A 20618-nucleotide genomic window follows, 5' to 3' on the forward strand; every position below is an offset into this window, starting at 1 on the left:
TCCTCCCGCTTCAAAACTGTCCAACATTGTTGTTTTACCTTATTTGTAAAGTGTGTTTAATTTTCTTTGCACGTTCGCGTTTTTAAACACTTCCGCCTACATCATGCATGACCTTTCTAAAGTGATAATGTAATGCATGAGGTCAGGCTAGTGCAAGAGGAGCATTTGTGGTTAAAAAATATATAATTTTTAATGTTTTTTTTAGAAAATGACAGATCATTTCACAAGATAAGACCCTTATTTCTTGGCTGTGATCGTGTAGAGCCCTTTGAAGCTGCCATGAAACTGCAATTTAAACATTCAACCTGTTGTTTCCCATTGAAGTCCACTATATGGAGAAAAATCCTGAAATATTTTCCTCAAAAAACTTTAATTTGTTTTCGATTAAAAATGGTGGTGAGTAAATTACCAGGACTTTTTTTTTTTTTAAATGATTCTGAAAGTGAAGTAATCCTTTAAAGGAGAAGTCCACTTCCAGAACAAAAATTTACATATAATGTACTCACCCCCTTGTCATCCAAGGTCTTTTTTTTTCTTCAGCTATAAAGAAATTGTTTTTTGAAAACATTTCAGGATTTTTCTCCATATAATGGACTGATATGGTGCCCCCGATTTTGAACTTCCAAAATGCAGTTTAAATGCGGCATCAAATGATCACAAATGCAGTTGTAAACTAGTCCAGCTGAGGAAGAAGGGTCTTATCTATCTAAACGACTGGTTATTTTAATAAATAAAAATACAATTGAAATACTTTTTAATGTCAAATGCTCATCTTGTCCTGCTCTCCCTGAACTCTGTGTATTCTGCCTCAAAACAGTTAGGGTATGTTGAAAAACTCTGATCATATTTTCTCCCTCAACTTCAAAAATAATTTCAAAATCATCCTACATCACTGCAGAAGTACCCACAGAGTCATTGCAAAGTAAACATGCAAAGAAGATCAAACACCCTCAACAAAAAAAAAGGTAAAACAGCAATATAAGACGATTTTGAAGTTGAAGGAGAACATGAGATGGGAGTTTTTCGACATACCCTAACTGTCATGAACAGGAAAAAAACAGTACAGGCAGAGACAAGACGAGTGTTTGACATTAAAAAGTATATAAATTGAATTATTTTTCTGAAAATAACCAATTGTTTCACTAGACAAGACCCTTCTTCCTCAGCTGGGATCGTTTACAACCACATTTGGGATTGTTTGAAGCCACATTTAAACTGCATTTTGGAAGTTCAAAATCAGGGCACCAGTCTGTTATATGGAGAAAAATCCTGAAATGTTTCCCTCAAAAAAACATGATTTCCTTACGGCTGAAGAAAGAAAGATATGAACATCTTGGATGACAAGGGGGTGAGTACATTATCTGTCAATTTTTGTTCTGGAAGTGGACTTCTCCTTTAATACTGATTTGCTACCAATTGTCCAAAACAAAATTGAAATATATATTTTTTAAGATTCAAACTCAGAGACCTTGCAGATTTGACAATCTCTGAAGCGCACAAAGGGCTTTGTTTTTCAATGGAATTAAAAACTGGCTTCTAGGAATCAGTTTGGAGCTTGATGTTTGGTGTGCAATACGCTTCAGATGGTCAGGTGAGCGGCTCGGCTCACAGGTACGCAGTCTGTCTATATGTTGGAAAACAGCTTTTGCTCTTCCAAAACCTAGAAAGCTGCCAACCTAGACCATATTTTAAGGCATCACAGATCTAAAAGCTATTCCACATCTGTGATGTCTTATTGCCTTCTGAGATACCTCATTTCAGCCAAATTCTATAGCGGCATTGCATGTATTCTTCTTGGAGAAGAATGTATTATGACAAGCTTGTGAAAAATTTCTTTTCAGTTGAGATGCTACCTTAAAAGGCAGTGGAAACAGCTTACTGGCTCTTGGAACGGAGCTCATATCTTGAACAAAGACAAAGCACTTTGGAGAACATTTTAAATCAATATATCTTTACATTTACAAACACTGTTTCTCTAAAAACATTTTGGTTTAATGCTATAGTTTGTTCACTGTAATAGAATATCGTTTAACTATAATACCACTTCAGCACATGTACGTGTATTGACAGCACTTATACAGGCATCACAGCAATACTATGACAATATCTGCCTCTACAAATGGAAACACAAGAGTACAATAACAGCCACAGCAAGGAAAACAGAAAATTCCAGCTCTCCTTGAAATTAAACGAGTAAATCAAGTGAGACAAAACACACTTTTGAGTAATTAAAAACATTTTTTTTCTATAAACCACTTGAAAAAAATCTACAATTATGACTTCTAAAATGTGGTGAATCCCATGGGTGGTTCCTCCACACGCAGCCCTCTCTGTAGTTTTATCATGTGGTGAGAGAAGAAAAGTCATCAGGGGTTAAGATGTGCAAAGTGCGCGTATAATTTGTGGCCTGTCGCCTGACTAATCAGTTTTTTAGTGATCCATTACTCTGCATTATTTATGCTAAGTAACCATTCTGTTCAGGACCATTTATAATGAACATTACTCTAAAGATCTCTTAAATGCATTCGATAACACAAACACACACACACACACACACACATATCAATAGATAACGCACACACATAATTCCACTTTAATCCTGACATGCTTTCACAAACATGCACACATGTCAGCATCACTGAGGTTTTACACGGTAAGTCTGCATAAATCACTCAGCCTGAATATGCACTAGCATCACAAATAACCATCAAAATGTGTCTCAGGTCAGTGGAGGGACACAACAACATGCTTCAATAGACCGCCAGCAGCCACGCAACGCCACAAACAAACAATAAGGCTCATTTTCCCTTGCAGTGCCTCTTTTGATGAATCTGGGATGCACAGTTGTTAAGCCCTATGAAATGAGCCCCAGAGCTGTGCCGTCCTCTTTAAAATGACCTTTCAGAATTTATCAAGCAGGTTATGGAGGATATCCAGATGCTTCCACCACATGTTGAGCTGCTCGCAGACATGTCACAGAGGATGTAGCACACATATCAGAGGCTACGGGTGATCGGTCCTACAAGTCACATACACATCTGAGACCGCATGAACAACATATGCGCTCAAACACTCATACAGACATCAGAGATCCGGGGTGGAAACGCCACTAACACATACACACTTCAGAGACCAAAGTGAATAGTTGTCTTCCTCTCACTCACACATGCACTCTCACATTCAAATACATAGCCTACACATCAGAGACCATGACTGGACATCTGCACACTCTCTCTCACACACACTTACAGCCTACTCAAGAAACCATAAGTGAAACCCTGATAAACTTAGATCCTGAAACACCTGCTAAACTTGTTTCCTATTTTCAGATGCTTTTTAGAACCTTTAACTTACAATATGGTTCAACAAACAGCAACAGAAAGAGCAACTATAGTTAAAATAGACCACTTAACGATAACAAACACCACAGCACAAAATAGAAACAGACAAGAACAGCAGGAAAACTAAAGCTAAACTTGTTTCCTGCAACGTGTTCAAATATACATGATCTATGTTGTCGATATAAAACAAATTATATACACCTGAGCTGTCAAAGTGGGTTTGCAGTCTGTAATGACCATGTATTGCAAAACAATGGCAGAAATGTCTTTAGCAGGACGCATGTGAAAACAAATTCAATACAAGTGTATTCAGATTCACAAGCAAATGACTTCTGACAGCTGAAAAAAACAATAACCACCATCACATCACAACATTACCATTTGTAATGGTTTTAGTGATTAGAATGGGGCTTGCACTGGTTTAAATGGAAACTGTAAAGGACCCTGTTGGTCTCTACTGGTAATTGGTCACCTTCTATTGGTGGCTTGTTAAAACCACTAAATCCTAATGGAATATGTCCCAAAACACACTAAACCCATTTTTTAATGATTTTAATGGTTAATGGTTGATATGTTTGTAAAGTATTAGTAGTAAAACAATTAGAATTTCTGTGATGGTTTCTATTGTTTTTTTTTTTTTCAGTCTTATGAGCCAGCTCTTTTCTGTGAATCAAATGCTACCAATCTGATCTATTAATACTAATGAATGACTCTTATGAGACAGTTCTTTTCAGTGAATCAAAATTAGATGACGCGAATAGTGTAGTCTGATTCGCGAATCGATGACTACTATGATGGCTTTTTTAATAAATCAAAACTACACAAAGCAATTGGTGTCATCTGATTCGTGAATCAATGACTCTTATGAGATTTTTCTCAGTGAATCAAAATTAGACTACTGTAGTCTGATTTGTGAATCAGTGACTCTTCTGGCTATGTTTAGTGAATCAAAATTAGATAAAGCAATTAGTGTACTCTGATTCATGAATCAATGACTCTTATGAGATTTTTCTCAGTGAATCAAAATTAGACTACTGTAGTCTGATTTGTGAATCAGTGACTTTTGGCTATGTTTAGTGAATCAAAATTAGATAAAGCAATTAGTGTACTCTGATTCATGAATCAGCGACTCTTATGAGACGGCTTTTTAAGTGAATCAAAATTAGACAACATGATTAATGTAGTCTGATTCGCTAATCAGTGACTCTTATGAGCAGGCTCTTTTTAGTGAATCGAAATTAGACAAAGTAATTAGTGTTGTCTGATTCACGAATCAATGAGTCTTACGAGACGGCTATTTTTGGTTAATCAAAATTAGACAAAGCAATTAGTGTTTTCTGATTCATGAATCAATGACTCTTATGAGCCGGATCTTTGCAAATAAAAATATGTTGTCAGATCATCATCCTTAATAATCATCATGTTTGCTAATGACCAAAGGTAAGGTCAATTTAATACACTTTTATTAACCCAATCATAGAAATATGTAAACAATATGGCTTTGTTCTAAATACGACAGAAACTCCAGCACAGTCTGCATATTTCACTAATTTTATCAATCTATCAGTATATTAATATTAAAAACAGTTGTGCTGTGATACATTTTTTCAAGATTCTTTGATGATTAGAAAGTTCAAATGAACAGCATTTATTTGAAATAGATCACTTTTGATCATTTCAATGTGTCCTTGCTGCATAAAGTATTCATGTCTAATATGTACTGTAAATACATACACATATAGGATGAAGAGTAGTAAACACTGAATTCATGTGAAAAGCTTTACACTTTGTTCTAATGAATGAAGCTGGTGGATATAGGTGAAAAGACATTCAATACATCAACTGGTTACAGCAGCAAAGAGAAAGTGTGCGAAAGTAGGTGGAACCAGCAGCATCACAAGTAATCTAATGCTCTCTAAAACCAGATGGTAGCAGACCATACAGAACATATAAACCTGCAAAACATGTACTCTGTTTCCAACTATAAAGCACTCAAAATGCTCATAAACTAATCAAACAACCTATACTCTCAAACAACCTCTCCACTACTGCATTTAAACTGAAGTATGAGCATCTTCCATATGCAAAAGGCCTGCACACACTCGCACATACATTCACATTCGCATTAAGGATGCATAGGGCCAGTGGATATGCAAAAGCACAAAAAAGCACAATAATGAATAATGCAGAGAGAAGCAAAAACAGCTGACAGAGTTTAAGTGTGTGAGGGAGAAAGGACAAAATCAGGATCGATAGAAAGAAAGAAAGAAAAAAAGAAAAAGAAACAGGGATTTTCAAAAACAATAATAAAATGATTCTACTAAAACAATGACACCATCTCACTGAATCCGACATTTCAACGCAAACTTCATAATGGAAAAAGAAAACTCTATCACAATCATCATTCATGAATAATCATCCATATTTTCACTTCAACATTTGGACATTTGATGAAGATCTGTTCTGAGAGTACTCTAGAGAGTAACAATACACCTACACAAGCCAGTAGACTGATTCAGTCCAACTCATTGTGATTGTGTAATGTACACTTGTGCAGCAATTATACTTCTACTCCAAATTAAAAGCAGTTATGATCTCCACTCATCAGTCTGCTGAAACTGTGACGATGAATCAGACATTTCAACACAAGCTGCATTCCTTACTGAACAAATTTAAACTTCATGATGAAAAGGATTTAATAAAGATGCTGTTCGGTCCTCTATAGGCTCTATTGAGAACCAATAGCCACACACCTACATAAGTCAGAAGACTGATTCAGTTCAGTTCCATTAGGATTGTGGAATGTGTGCACATGTGCTTGAGGATAGATAAATCTACTCTATTTGTGGTAAATTTGTACTAAAATAAAAAACAGTTTTGATTTCCCAAAACTATACATCCCTTTGATGTCCAATCCATTCATAATGACAAGCAGATTTAATCCAAAAAGATAGATAGATAGACAGATAGATAGATAGATAGATAGATAGATAGATAGATAGATAGATAGATAGATAGATAGATAGATAGATAGACAGTAGGGGTGTTCGGCTAATGTATGTTTCTGTCGATGGATATGCATTCTGTCTTCCTAATGCATTACAACAACAGTGATGAACAAAAGAAAAAAAATGTGGACAAACCAGTCACTCTTTGTAAACTTTGTTTTATGCTCGAATATGACCAGCCATTTATGCAGTCAACACCCGGGTGTTGATAGCGCACGTGCGCAGGTGAGACATGAACAGCACATTGCTTACTGTGGTTAAACTAAACTTAAACTTAATTTAAGTCTTGCCAGTTTAAACATTCATGAGTCAGAAGGCACGAAAGAGAACTCGTGCATACAGTGAAAATAAATCTGGTTCAGGTCTCAGACAGTGAGCAAATATTGAGTTCTCTTTCAAGTCTTGTGCTTGAATGGACAAATTCACTCAAAAAAGATGTCAACATGCCTGTCTTGATGAGTATCCTAGCAGACATAGACGGTTGAACCTACAGTATCAGTGTACTGGATCCGTGCATTGTCTTAACATGACAGAACTTTTTCAATGTTAATCAAACAACAAAAGACAAGGAAATCACTCACTGTTCTTGATTAGTAACTTTGTAACTTTAAAGGTCCACTGAAGAGCTTTAAAATTATTCTATGTGTTGACGTAATTTCATCTGAAACAGGAAGACAGGGCGGGACATATCAAGCAGTCACGCCCCCTTTTTAAATAGCCAATTGCATTTTGTTTATATCACAGCCATTGAACTCAGTAAAGCCACAATTGACAATGTATGGCAGTCACAATGTAATCCATATTGATGTAAAATATAGCATTATGTGTAGAATTCAAATAGGTTCGGTATGTTTTGATCTGCTCCGTGCAATTGTGTCTCTGGACCGGGGCAGACAGCATGAATCTAGACTTCTTTCACCCCAATGGAAAGCATATATACACTGTCTGCATCATTCCCTATCCCCTGTATAGTGCACTACATGTCATTCACCATAAAGAAAATACTAATTCTGCAAACAAGTGACCGATATCAGCTGCAGCTTCAGCGTCTATTTATAGTGTAAGCGGCGGGACAGTTCGGATTCTAGAGAGCATTTGATTGGACAAAAAGTTTGATGAGAAGCTGAAGTGCAGGGTGATGTCATCAAAATTGATCCATATTGACAGAAGTTAGAGACAGTAAGTTTTGAATGAGTAAATCTTGTAAATGCTAATTTTGTCATTGTTTTGGGCACACTAGCTTATAGACAACATTAAGGCTATACATCTTTATACAGTCAGATACTCAATGTTATTTTACATTTGATATCTTTATTCAAATTTTGTACCTAAAAACTAATGTTATACCTATCTAACAAAAACTAAAAAGCACTGTTTATTTATAGCTTTGCTCTGTTGTATTTATTTGTGCTGTTGCTCTTATCTTGTTTACTGTTATTTGACAGTATATAGTCCTTTTTCCTAAACATAACACATACCGAACCATACCAAAACGGTGACTCTTAAACCGTGATACAAACCGAACCCTGAGTCATATGAACCGTTACACCCCTAAGATAGATAGACAGATAGATAGATACATAGATATATAGAAAGTGCTATAGTTGACAAATTAACAGAACCCAGCAGAAAATTCCGTTGGAGCTGAGATGAGTGGGAAGGTTCCTCAGTGCCCACGAGCTTAATAACGGCTCTGTGATTCCCTTGTAAAAACTGAAAACAGTGAAAACACGAGGGAGGAGCTGAGTGAGTCAAGAACAGGGGGGGGGTTTCTTACCGTAAACGAAGTTGCTCCGAACGGAGGTCGCGAGAAGCATCGTCAAGGCCGCGAGCGCCCTGAGAGCGGCCCGCTGGAATGCCGGGAATGTCGTACTTTGACGCGCGCGCATCCCGCTCATCCGTCCAGCACGTTAAACCCAATAGTCCTCCCGAGGCCCGGAGAAGTGAAGAAGCTCAGCGAAGCGCTGACTGGAAGAAATGACACACACATACACACTCATTAACAGACGGAGAGCGCCGATTGGTCGCACTGATGCTGAGCACACACACTTCACTCACGCGCTGCCCCAGTGCTTCCATTGATCGTCTCGTGTCACTCTCTGTGTGTGATGTGACGCAGTGATCGAAAACATTCCCTTCGTCACTCAGTAACCCAGAAAACGACTCTGAATCGACGTAAAAGCGAGCGCGTCCCTGACAAGAATTGAGATTTGTAGAGTGCTGCCCCCGAAAGCCGCACGGTAGCCGTTAACACCGCTCTCATTATTCTCCCGCTCGGAAGGTGCACCTGTCGCCCGTTGAGAATTCAGCGCGCAGCCTCACGCGACCGTGGCGACGCGCACACACTCACACAATAGTCCAGGTCGTTTGGCTGCCTATTTGTCTCTCTTAGTGTGCTTTTGTGAACTGTGCAAGTCATGGCGTTGCCTGCGGGGCGGGCAGGCGATCGCGCAGAGATGCTCTGTACTGTTGTGCAACTATAGAGGGAGGCAAGGACGGACAGCGGCTGTCAAACTATGTTTGCGTGTGTGTGTGCGTGTGTGTGGATGTTCAGCGTGAGCACTGAAGCCTCGCCTCATCTCTACTGTTGGGATGAGGTGATGATACCTGCTGCAATTCTATGACACGCGACCCGAAACGGAGCCACCCGCGCCGCCTCCCTCACTCATCGGTTCTTTTCTCGCACTTCTCGTCTTTATTTCCCTCCCTCCCCCTCTCTGTCTCCCGCTGAGCACCAGTCCCGTCCTCACCCGCGCAACCGGGACGCCCCACCGAACCACGGAAAACAGTAGCAGGTGCACACAGTCCGAGCGCGCTGAATGCAGAAGGAGCGGCAGGGATGCTGCGAGGGGAGGGGAAACGCGAGGGGGCAAAGCAACCATCAGCACATTAACAGTAAAGCCTAAGCACACTTTAACATCAACCCCCTTTAACACCTCCGAGCTCGTTGAACGGCTTCCTGGCCGGTGCGCCCGCCAGGAGAGGCGCGCACGGATGCAGGCGCATTCCAGAGCACGAGCGTGCCCCTATTTACAAACCTGACAGGTGTCTCCCCCCGCCAGGACGCCAACGACAATAATACCCCTGCATGTCTGTGCGCTCAAAAGGAGGGCAGATTACAATACGCACCGTTATAAGCGCTCCTCCTCGTGATGCCCGTCGGCTCCGTCGGTTCTGGAGTGTTGGACCCCGTCTATGCCTGCTGGCGCTCACGCTAAGGTCCCAATGGATCTGTCTGTCTTGGTTCTCGTTCCGCCCTCCGCTGTCTTCTTGTTTTTCTTGCCTTTTCCTCTCTCCACGGCTACCGTTCACTGCAGCAAAACAGTCTGTCTGAAAGCACGGAGAAAGGGAGGGAGGCAAGGAGGGAGGGAGGGGGCAGGCGCACGGGGTGGAGGGGGAGGGGTGGGGATTTTAATACGATTTGGCCGTACCATTTGGATAACAGGGCTAGACCATACTGCCTGAGAGAGATTATTATTATTATTAATTATTATTATTATTATTATTATTAATATTACTGTTGTTGTTGATGATGATGATAATGTTATGTCAGAAGTGCGTAAAGTTTCTATTTTAGGGTATTTTAAAGTAGTCTATTTTGGAGTAATTTCACGAAACTTATAACTTGCGATGGCATTTATATTTATTATAATAAGAGTTTGTTCATTTATTTATATTTTGACAAAGCATTAGACTAAAACAATAAATAACATAATTATTTATTAACATTATTAATTATACCTGTATATACATTTTTGGTGTCTTTTAAGTTTAAAAGAAAAAATGTAAAAATTAAAAATATGAGAAATTAATTTATCGAAATAAGTACAACGATACATTCAGTTAGTTAATTTGCCTAATGTGTAGAAAACACACTAAATTGTGCAATTTATACAACCAAGTAGAAAAATATGAATACTGGTAAATAAATAAATAAATAATCTAAACAGTTTGTTTCTATTTCTGACATTGGACTAAATAAAGAAAAAAAATCTAAATATGATTATTAATTTAGCAAAATAAGTAAATATGCAAGCAATACATTAAATTAGTTAATCTGCCTAATGTTTAGAAAACACTAAATTGTGCAATTTCTATAACCAGTTAAGCCTATGGGTGAGATTTCCGGTTCAGTCCGCTATAAGGAAATAATGAGAAAAATAACAGCGTACAGTAAACGGTAAATATGCAGCTTTGCACTACAAACCAGTGTGTTCATAATTAAGATAATAAATTAAAAAACATAAGAAACACCGATTTGCAATATCAAGCAGCAAAACCAGCTGTTTTGTACAGCTAAAAATAGCTGGACGAGGATGAGACCCGGAGCCCGACCCATCAAATTTTATATATGGCCGCGCCCGTTCTTAATATTTATTTATTCGTTCATTCATTAATTCATTCAAAAGCTTAGTTGTCATTAAAATAATGTCACAATAAATCTTAATGTTCATGAAAAAATGTTTCTTAATCTAGATTATGGGGTGAAAAGTAAGCAGGACAATGTTTTCATGAGGTTCCCCTTTATAAGCCTGGTGGCGGCGCGAGGTGTGGTCTCGTGAATAGAGTCCCCGCGCGAGCCGGGCTCTGGAGACCCCGCCGGCTGCTCGGGAGGCCCGTGTGCGAGGAGAGGAGGATAGGAGGAGGGAGGGGAGGGCGTTGCGACTCGCGAGAGGATTTAAGGATTAGTTCTGCACGCGGATTACTCGCTGTGCGGTGCGGGGGACGCACGGGGTTAAACATGGACGACTGCACGAGAGGCAGATACCCCGAGAGAGCAGCGACTCGGTCACCGTGGCGGTGGCTCAAGCAGCCAACCGGAGCCTCGGGGCGGGACACTTCCGGCCCAAATCACTACATACTTGTTTTTAATGTCAGCAGCCCACCGTCTGTCGGCGTTTATTCATTTCACGGAGTGAAATAACCGTGACACAGATTAGACAGTGGAAAATTAATCTCTTTATGCGGTAAATAAAAAGATACAGTATGTTTGGAGTGTTATCATCCCAGCTTGTGCACGCCCGTCAACTCTCGCTTCATCACTGATACGGATGAGACAGTAGTTACATCTACCGGTCAGGAGACTGTACTGCGAGCATTCCGGTATTCCCAGAAAGCGCTGGGTTACATCATTCCATACAGAAATAGTTCAGCCTATCGGCTTGAGAAAATATTCAGGCAACTGTATACAGGCACTCTGCGAAGTGCGGTCCAGCGTGCCTTCAGTTTCTAGTGTTTGGCAACACAGCCCATGCCCATTTCATTATTTTATAGAGACGCTGACGTCATTCTCCGCAGAGCTGTGACAGTCCACGCGGTCGAGCGCGCTCGCCCGTGACCTGCGCAATTCTTTTTCTTCGACGTGCGAGTGTCCAGAAGCACAGAAACCAACACCCTAGTTTCCGACCGGCCCAGGCGCGACAGGAAGAGAGGGATAATATGAACAGAACGTCTCAATTATCAGTTTAATGACTTGCTGAACATCTCAAATCAAATACTGCATTAAAATGAGCCCTCATCTCTCTCTCTCTTTCTCTCACATAACCCAGCTTGCCTGTGGAGAGGAAAGAAAAAGAGGTAGCTAGATGAACAAGCCAGGATCACATATGAATGGCAAAATTGTAGATAGAATTTCAAAGCGGGATGATACTGGTGAAATTGCTTCGTGTGGATAGATGAGAGGATGAAAATGAGCTCGAAGTGGATAAATGAATGACTGAGAAACTCTCTAGTGAACAGTCACACTTTCCATTCAAATAAATGCATGACAGAGTGAAGGAGGGTTTCCTGGAAGAGGATTTCCTGTATGGGTTGATCAGGCAGTGCAGAGGTGAGATTCCTCTCTATCTCTATTCCATAATGACCGGGAAGAGCCAATCACACCGTTCGCTGGGAAATCAATAGGACACTGATGTCTCTCTCCATCTCTCTGGCAGCCTCTCATTCTTTCGCCACCGTTCTTTCTCTCTCTCTCTCTCCCCAGTGCAATTCGGGATAATTCTCTTCACGTTGGAGAGACTTTATTGGCAAGACCATAGACAAGTATATTACAACTCAACTGATTTGAGAGGGCAAAGGGGACAAGAATGCATTAGAAAGAAAAATGGCCATTTTTACTGTTTTAGAAATGTTGGAGAAAAACGTGAAAATCAAGAAAACTGACTTTCTTTTTACTTAACTGTGGGGGGAACCTTATAAACCTATATCCACCTTTTCCTCAACGCGAAAGTAATTCTATGGGTGAGACTACTGGTTTATTGGCGTTTTTTTAAATAACGAAAAGAATAACAAAGTGCAGTAAACAGTAAAACTGTTTGCACTGCAAGCCAGTGTGCTCATAATTAAGGTAATATGTTAAAATGATATGGTAAGACACATCAATTTGCAATATCAAGCAACAAAATGAGTTTTTTGCAGCTAACAATAGCTGGACGCTGATGAGACCGGAAGCCAGACCCATAAAATTTAAGACCACTCTTATGTTAAGAAAAAGGTGAATAGAGGCTTTTAAAATTGTAACAGTGGTGTACTGGGATGCAGAAGGATTTATTCACAAAAAGGCAATATACTGTAAATTGCATCTCCTACATAATATGCATAATATTGCATCCCTAAAAAAGCTATTTTACTGTGTTATAAATGTAGGATACTTGTGAATGATGTAGGAACAATACTGTGTATTGCAAGTTACCAAACCGTTGCATAATAAACTGTGGATGAAAATTCACTGAGACATAAATTAGGTTTTTTATATCTTTAAGAATATAATAAATGAAAGTTTTATTTTTGTTTTCATAACGAACGGTTTATTGCTAGCCATACATGGATTCATTCACAAAAATGTAATATGCATTCATGATGAGCATCCTAAAATCTATTTATGCATTAAAAAAAAGCCATCATCCCGCGATGGCGTTATTACCGACCCATCTCTGCCGGGACTCGAACCCGGAGCCTCTGGATTAGAAGTCCAGCGCGCTATTCCATTGCGCCACAGAGACTGAGCCACATGATTCAGCGTAAAGCGAGGTCATATTCTGCATCAGTACCGCATCCTGCAGCATCAGGACCAGTGCTGTTCGTGCTGCAAATGCGTCATGTCCCGCTAGGGGGCGCGCGCGCGACTTCACCGTCTTGACGTCGTACGTCAATGGCGGACAGCCGCCCTCAGCATCCGAAGGCGAAATAATTATGGTTTATTTTGAATACTACATGAAAACGACAATCATCCTGAAATCTCGGAAACTATATAAAGCCGCTAATTACTACCAAAGCTCAAACACACATAATTATTTCGCGAGATTTACTTTTAATAAGCAGTAATCTGGACAGAACAAACAAAAACCATAAGAGAAATAAATAACATTACCCGAAAGGGTCGTTTTGTGTATCGTGCCTGTAATTTAGCTTATGCATCATCGTATTTCAGTAGTAGGTTAATTATTTATTTGTTGTAAAATTAGCCCTTTATGAAATAACCCGCCCGTCACTTTAGATAAGCTATTGAAAATAACCATATATTCGTAAAATACAAAAGCATCTATTTTCGTGCATAAAGGACCATTTACAGTGAAAACAGTACACGTGATATTATAAAGGCGGTAAACTGGTTTGTATACTCTCAAAAATGGGGAAAAAAGGAAACTACTTACTTTGTATCAAATTAACATTGGATTCTCTTCACCATTAGAGTACTGTTGAATACATAAATCTGAGGTGAAACGTTTTCAATCCAATTTGTTCAGCATTTTCAGAGAGAGAGAGAGAGAGAATGTGCATTTTTTGTATTTGTAACATTTTAGATTCTATGGCAATTAATCTGATGATTTAAATGTGTTATTAAAACTAATGTTTTAAAGGAAACCTTGGGTATTATGGCATGTATGGCTTAATATAACATAAATGATGTCTCTTACTGAAAGATTTATGTTATTTTGAAAATCCACATTGTTTTATACATATTTTAAACTATGGGGGTGCCATGATGAAGTGAAATGGTTGTGCTCAGTGAGCCACTGGTGCTACTTTTTGCTATTTTTACCACAACACAATTCACAATTCACAATACTGATACAATGAAAGCTATACTGTAAAAGCTTATAGGTGGCAATGGATGAAAGTGTAGGGCTAAACTAAATGTCGCACCATCGATTTTCTCCACAAGGAGTCTGAACGCTCCAGATATCGATATATAAGTTTTATTCGTCCACAGTCTTATCTTCCCATTCTTTGCTTCTCTTCTTATCGCTAAGAAAAGCAGTTAAGGCTTACACCACTTTTCGTTTCCCTTCAACAAAAAAATTACAACCAAAAGCCACACAATGTGGCATTGTATCAGTATTTTATTTTCCAGTAAAAATAGCAACAGGTACTGGCAGTAGCTCACTGAGCGCAGCCATTTCACGTCATTGAAATAATGGCACCCATAGTCCAAAATATAAAACGATGTGGATTTTTGAATTCTTTCATAGGTGTTCTGCTATGTATTTTAGTAAAAGACATCATTTACATTATATTTAGCCATACAAGTATTAATACCCAGGGCTCCCTTTAATTTAACATGAGTTGGATAGTCCAAAAAAATATATTTTGCTAAAATAGTTTTTAGAGGACCCCTGGGGTCCCTAGGTCTCAGTTTGAAAACCTCTTCCCTAACTACATAAACCAAACTGATGCAATACTGAAATTGAAACCTGATTTGTTAATTCTTGACCACAACAAGTGGAAGGTCATGCCTTCTAGTTCCACATGCAGATAAATGTTATCTCCTGATTTATTTATAATTTTTTAAGTGAAGAGGAAGAGAAGTCATGAGAGATCAGGTGCTTTACGACTCCAGGATGGAGTTTTTCAATAAACATTCAGTGTAGTGATTGCATGTAGTCTGTAATCCAAACCAATCCTTTTTACGACATTACCATTTAAATGAAAAAAGCCCACAGCTATCCTTGACATTATCATTCAGGTGAACAAGATTCGAGGAGAATAATTTAACCTGTGCAGCCAGACTTCAGCATTTGGGTTTATTTAAAATACTAACAAGATTCTAATCACAATTAGTACTACGAAACATCACCTTTACTGTCATTATATGCACTGTCCTAAAACAATATTATTATGTGATTCACACTATGATCTTCACCTCTTCATGTTATAACCAAGTCATGCTAAGAGGAAATCACACAGCTATATTTAGAGGTGTAATTGGAGAATAACTTTGCTACCCGAAGTGTTTTTGTTTACCCCAAAACTGAAATCAAGCACAAATCAACATTTTTGAAAATACTGCAATAAAAAAAGGCAATTGCTCAGCCCACTCCTCAAATTTCCATGATTGCTGTAAAGTTCATTTTAAATGCCAAGTTAAGTGTGTGCCCCTCTTTTTCGGTTTAGCAACGTGCATTTAGAAAAAAAAAAACCCACTGAGGATCTTTTGGTTTGATGTACATTTTTTATTATATTAATGAATTTGGTCCTTATAGACCACTTCTAAGACAGATAAACAAAAGAACACCACTTTCTCCAAGTTCACGTCTTCTTCATTTGTGCGTCTCACCCGGTCCTCTCATGTCTATTGATTTACATGGCAGCAAGACTTATCGATGTGAGAACAGTAAGGGCAAGGACAATGTAGCCAGAACGATAGACTTCAGGAATCTTAAAACCCTTCCCAAGATCCCACGCCTGAAAGAAAGAAAAAAAAGAGAGATATGCATTAAAGTGTGATCATTATTTCTGGGTATATATATTAAAAAAATCAAATTAATTACATGATATGCTGAATAATAAATCAAAGTAATATCAGCATTTGCTGAGAACAGTCTCATAAAATGATAATTCATTATGCAGATGAGGAAAGCACTGAACAGAAATGTAAAATACACTACAGTTCAAAAGTTTGGGGTTTCTCTTATGCTCACCTAGGCTGCATTTATTTGATAAAAAAAACTGTAATATTATTACTATTTAAAATAACTATTTTCTGTTTTAATATATTTTGAAATGTAATTTATTTTTGTGATGCAAAGCTGAATTTTTAGCATCATTACTCCAGTCTTCAGTGTCACATGATCCTTCAGAAATCATTCTAATAAGCTGATTATTATAATCAATGTTAAAAACTTTAGTGCTTATAATTTTTTATGGAAACTAATAATTGTTTTAGGATTCTTTGATGAATAGAAAATTTAAAAGAACTGTATTTATTGGTAAAAACAAAATCTCTTTAACATAATGTCCTTACTGTTGCTTTTGATCAATTTAATACATCCTTGCTAAATAAAAGTATTAATTTCTTGTAAAAACAAAACAAAAAACCAAACTATTAACCATAGTGGTCCTAATTTTGTACTCTGATCACATACAGCTGGTTACACTGTCATGTGTCGTTATCACAGCAGGAGTGAGTCTGAATATACTTCATCTATTATTCACATATATGTGTGTACCAGATGACGGACGCCGTTGAAAGTGTGGTAAACCACTGGGAAAGCCAGAGCAAATTTGCTGAAAGCAAGAAAATGGGGCCCAAAGGTCATGGACTGAATCAGATCAAGGTAATATGGGTAACTCTCAGGTAACACCAATGCAGCTAGTGCAAATGCAGAGATTCCTAAGACCAAAAAAAGACGAAAAAAAAACAACAACATCGTTATTTAATAATACCCAACCATGTAGTCAGGAACACCAAAGATGATAACTATTATGATAACTATGAAGTTTTAGTCCACATCACAGCTATAAAACTAACATAACAATGGAGAGACATTGTTGGAATTACATTCAGAACTTTCTGTCTTTCAGTTGTTGAATGAAAAAAACACTGACAGCCAATTAGAATCCATCTTTGAAGTGCTCGAACATTTAAAGGATAAGTTCACTTTCAGAATAAAGACCCTTATTCCTCGGTTAGGATCGTGTAGAGACCTTCGAAGTTGCACTGACACAGCAGTTTGGATTTTCAACCCATTGGCTCCCATTGAAGTCCACTATATGGAGAAAAATCTTGAAATGTTTTCCTCAAAAAACATAATTTCTTTACGGGGTAGCTAAATTATGATGAAGTTTTTATTCTGCAAGTGAACTAATCCTTTAAAGCAGCAGATGACATAATGTGTTTGCTTATAATAAACAGAACATTATCATGCATTGATGTGGATGCTAATATAGTTATCATTATATAGTTGTCATTTTGTGGTTCTTTAAACGCATTATTGAAAGCCAAGAATAAATGTTAGCTACCTGAACTTAGTGCTACGCCTGTTCCTCTGTGTGAAATGGACATCATCATGGGGATAGACCACCTGAAAACACCAAAGCTATTAATTCAATGTCTTTTTTAGACAGTTTAGTTAGTTACATTCATTTCAAAACTCACCACATTTTTTGAAAAAGCAACAAACTCACACATACAGTCAAACCAAAATGTATTCAGACACCGGCTTCAACATTTCTCACATTATTATTTACTACAGTTTAGAAAACGGTAATAAAATATGGCAAGAATTCGAGAGTTAAACTGTGTCAGAACAAATTCATCTTGATAATCACAAATTAATTACAGTCAAACCAACATTTTATCAGACACCTTCAAAAATTTCTCACATTATCACAGTTTATTTGCTATCGTTTAGGTCATAAAATATGACAAGAACTCAAGAGTTAAACTGTGTCAGAACTAATTCATTTTGATAATGTCAGATAACTAGAAAGGTATGTAACAAAACATAGTCAAATCCATTTTTTGGTCCTAAATTTTACTGGTAGTCCACTGTATGAAGAATTTTGTATGAAGAGTTTATGACAGTTTATTTTATTTTGTTATCCTCACTTACATTAATGAACTACAGTGTCCTGCACCTACTAATAAAAAATACCAAGAATTATATCTGGTGTCTGAATATTTTTTGGTTTGACTGTATAATCCTGTATAATTCACACACTCCAAAAAGCAGATGTGTTAACACTCACTTGTAGATGGTTATATGTGGTGAGACAGGTCGGTTAAGTCTTGTGTTTTTTGCCCAAAACTTGTTCATTTCCTCATTTGCTGTAGTTCCCATAGGAACAGCACTGAAAAAAAGGAATAAAATGAGCTTTTACATAATTATGAATTCTTTATTTCAAAATGTGTTAGGAAAACACAAAAATACTCACTGTCTGTAGAGTACACCAAACTGCGACCGTGACGAACACAGACCCTGCCGGGCCACCGTCCTTTAACACACAGAAACTCCATATTTCAGACACGTGCAAAATACATATGTAAGTATAAAACTAACACATTTAAAGGGACAGTTCACCCAAAAGTGAAAATTCTGGGTCTGGGAACATTTCAGTTACATTGCTGTCTATGGAGGGTCAGAAAGCTTTCGGATTTCATCAGAAATATCCTAATTTTCCGATGATGAATGAAAGTCTTACAGGTTTGGAACAACATGAGGGTAAGTAATTAATAACAGAATTTTTTATTTCTGGGTGAACTCTCTCTTTAAGTACAATTTAGAGGTCGACCGATGTATCGGTTTTGCCGATTAATCAGCACCGATAGTTGATTGGCGGAACTCTCGGTTATCGGCAAAAATCTATGCTGATAGTTTTTTCTGGGTTGGGTCCATTGCTGGAGCTGCACAGAGCGGGACACTACAAAGGCGGATTTAAAACATCGATAACAAAACGGTGTGTACAGTATACTGTAGTGCATGTTTTCATGTCATTACTAAGCGATGAATTTGTTGACTAGATGCTGCATTAGTGGAGAAAGGACAGCAGTATACTTTTGCCCATTTGTTGATCATATAAACTCTTGTAGACGCCGCTCGAATTGAACATGACGCATCCAGTGTGTGATACCGGATCGCTGAGTTCTTCTAGATGCGGCGCTGCACTTTTGCTCATTGTGTGACTAACATATTTTTATATTTTGATTAGATAACCACAAATGTTCTAGAATAGAAGCAGTTAAATTGTGAAAGTACACAATATCCATATGTATGCAATTTCAATACTGTGGCCTTTGTGTAGATATTTAAAGCTTGATTGTTGATGTAATGGTAACACTTCACAATATGAGTCCATTTATAGCATTAAGATTGATAAAAGCTGTAGAATAGAAGTATTGTTCCTTGTTAGAGTCTGTTAATTTCAGCATTTACTGATATTTTTGCTTTTGTTAACATTAAGGAACAATGAACTAACTGTAATGATCAATACATAATTAATATTAATATTTTTATTCATTTACAAACTTGGTTCAGTAGGCTACTTTTTTTTTTTTTTTTTTTTTTTTTTTTTAAATAGTAGAGCACTATTTATTTTCCGTTCAGTATCCATTTTAAAAACTAATGGTCAATTAATTGGTATCAGCCAGTGGGGTCCAACCTAGTTATCAGTATCGGTAAAATCCAATATTGGTCGACCTCTAGTACAAATGCACATTTGCACAGTTAAAACTGTGTAGCAGCTGTGTAGTTGCATTATAGATATCCCAACTCTAGCCTTTAACTTGTCAGATAATAAAGGACATTATGGTAATATGGTTTTGGGAAAAAAAAAAACTTTAAACACACGGCACAGACCTGGCATATGATATTAAGATGTATTGTTTGATACAAATCACCTAACATGATATAAACAACATCTATTATGGTTAATCCTATAAATCTCAGCTGCTAAATCTACTAATGGCAGTCATGACAAACTGTCTGATCCAAGGCATGTGATAAGACTCCAGAGACAAGCTCAAACATGTAAACATTACAAATAAAGTGACACACAACATGCTACTCAAGAGTTATTGAATTATCATAACTGCTTTGATGTACAGAATGTGGTGACCTAACAACCTAAATGACAGTAGGAACAAACACAGCTATTATGTTATATTACTAATATTATTTTAAAAGCAACATGACGTTGAAAGAAACGTAAATGGACTGAAAATTAAAAATACACAAAAGAAATAATAATACACATGCTATAACAGATCAAAGTGCACTTGTTAGATATAGAACACGTTAACAACATCAGCAAACCCTAAATATCACGACTATCAAAACGCCAACTAATATAACTTCAAAATTATCGTCACAACGATTAAATTAATCTTAAACAAAAGAAAAGGCAAAACTGTCACATTTTAAAAATAATATGTTCGTACTGACCTTAGAAGCAACGCCATGTTTTTGAGCTGGAGTGTTCGGACGTGACGCAGCAGGATGTTAAGTCAGAAAAAAGGTCATAAACCGCCGCCATTTTGGTGAGGTCAGTA

At 37.7% G+C, this 20618-nt stretch overlaps 2 protein-coding genes and 1 non-coding gene across 5 annotated transcripts in view; all 3 read right to left on the reverse strand.

The window, feature by feature from the left end:
• Nucleotides 1-9707, reverse strand: part of cadm3 (cell adhesion molecule 3) — an 83415-nt gene extending 73708 nt beyond the window's left edge. Inside the window, exons 1-2 of one of the 3 annotated variants that reach the window (XM_051129254.1) lie at nucleotides 9479-9707; nucleotides 8127-8317 (exon numbers count right to left, since the gene is read on the reverse strand). In XM_051129254.1, coding sequence (XP_050985211.1) covers nucleotides 8127-8247 — 121 coding nt within the window. In that variant the 5' untranslated portion in view covers nucleotides 8248-8317; nucleotides 9479-9707. The remainder of the gene's footprint in view (nucleotides 1-8126; nucleotides 8318-9478) is intronic. The other 2 variants (XM_051129264.1, XM_051129273.1) reach the window with 2 other exon arrangements.
• A 3569-nt stretch (nucleotides 9708-13276) lies between these two features.
• trnar-ucu (transfer RNA arginine (anticodon UCU)) lies at nucleotides 13277-13350 on the reverse strand. The gene has a single exon. It is a non-coding gene; the product is annotated as a tRNA-Arg (tRNA).
• A 2430-nt stretch (nucleotides 13351-15780) lies between these two features.
• sdhc (succinate dehydrogenase complex, subunit C, integral membrane protein) lies at nucleotides 15781-20616 on the reverse strand. Its single transcript, XM_051129609.1, has 6 exons — nucleotides 20512-20616; nucleotides 18506-18565; nucleotides 18320-18421; nucleotides 17591-17652; nucleotides 16798-16961; nucleotides 15781-16033 (listed from the first exon to the last, which is right to left on the reverse strand). Exons 1-6 carry the CDS (start codon nucleotides 20526-20528, stop codon nucleotides 15929-15931), a joined length of 510 nt encoding a protein of 169 aa, XP_050985566.1. The 5' UTR covers nucleotides 20529-20616; the 3' UTR covers nucleotides 15781-15928.
• Between the last annotated feature and the right edge of the window lie 2 nt (nucleotides 20617-20618).

This window comes from Labeo rohita, chromosome 2 (assembly GCF_022985175.1).
Source record: "Labeo rohita strain BAU-BD-2019 chromosome 2, IGBB_LRoh.1.0, whole genome shotgun sequence".
In the NCBI taxonomy this organism is placed as follows: domain Eukaryota; kingdom Metazoa; phylum Chordata; class Actinopteri; order Cypriniformes; family Cyprinidae; genus Labeo; species Labeo rohita.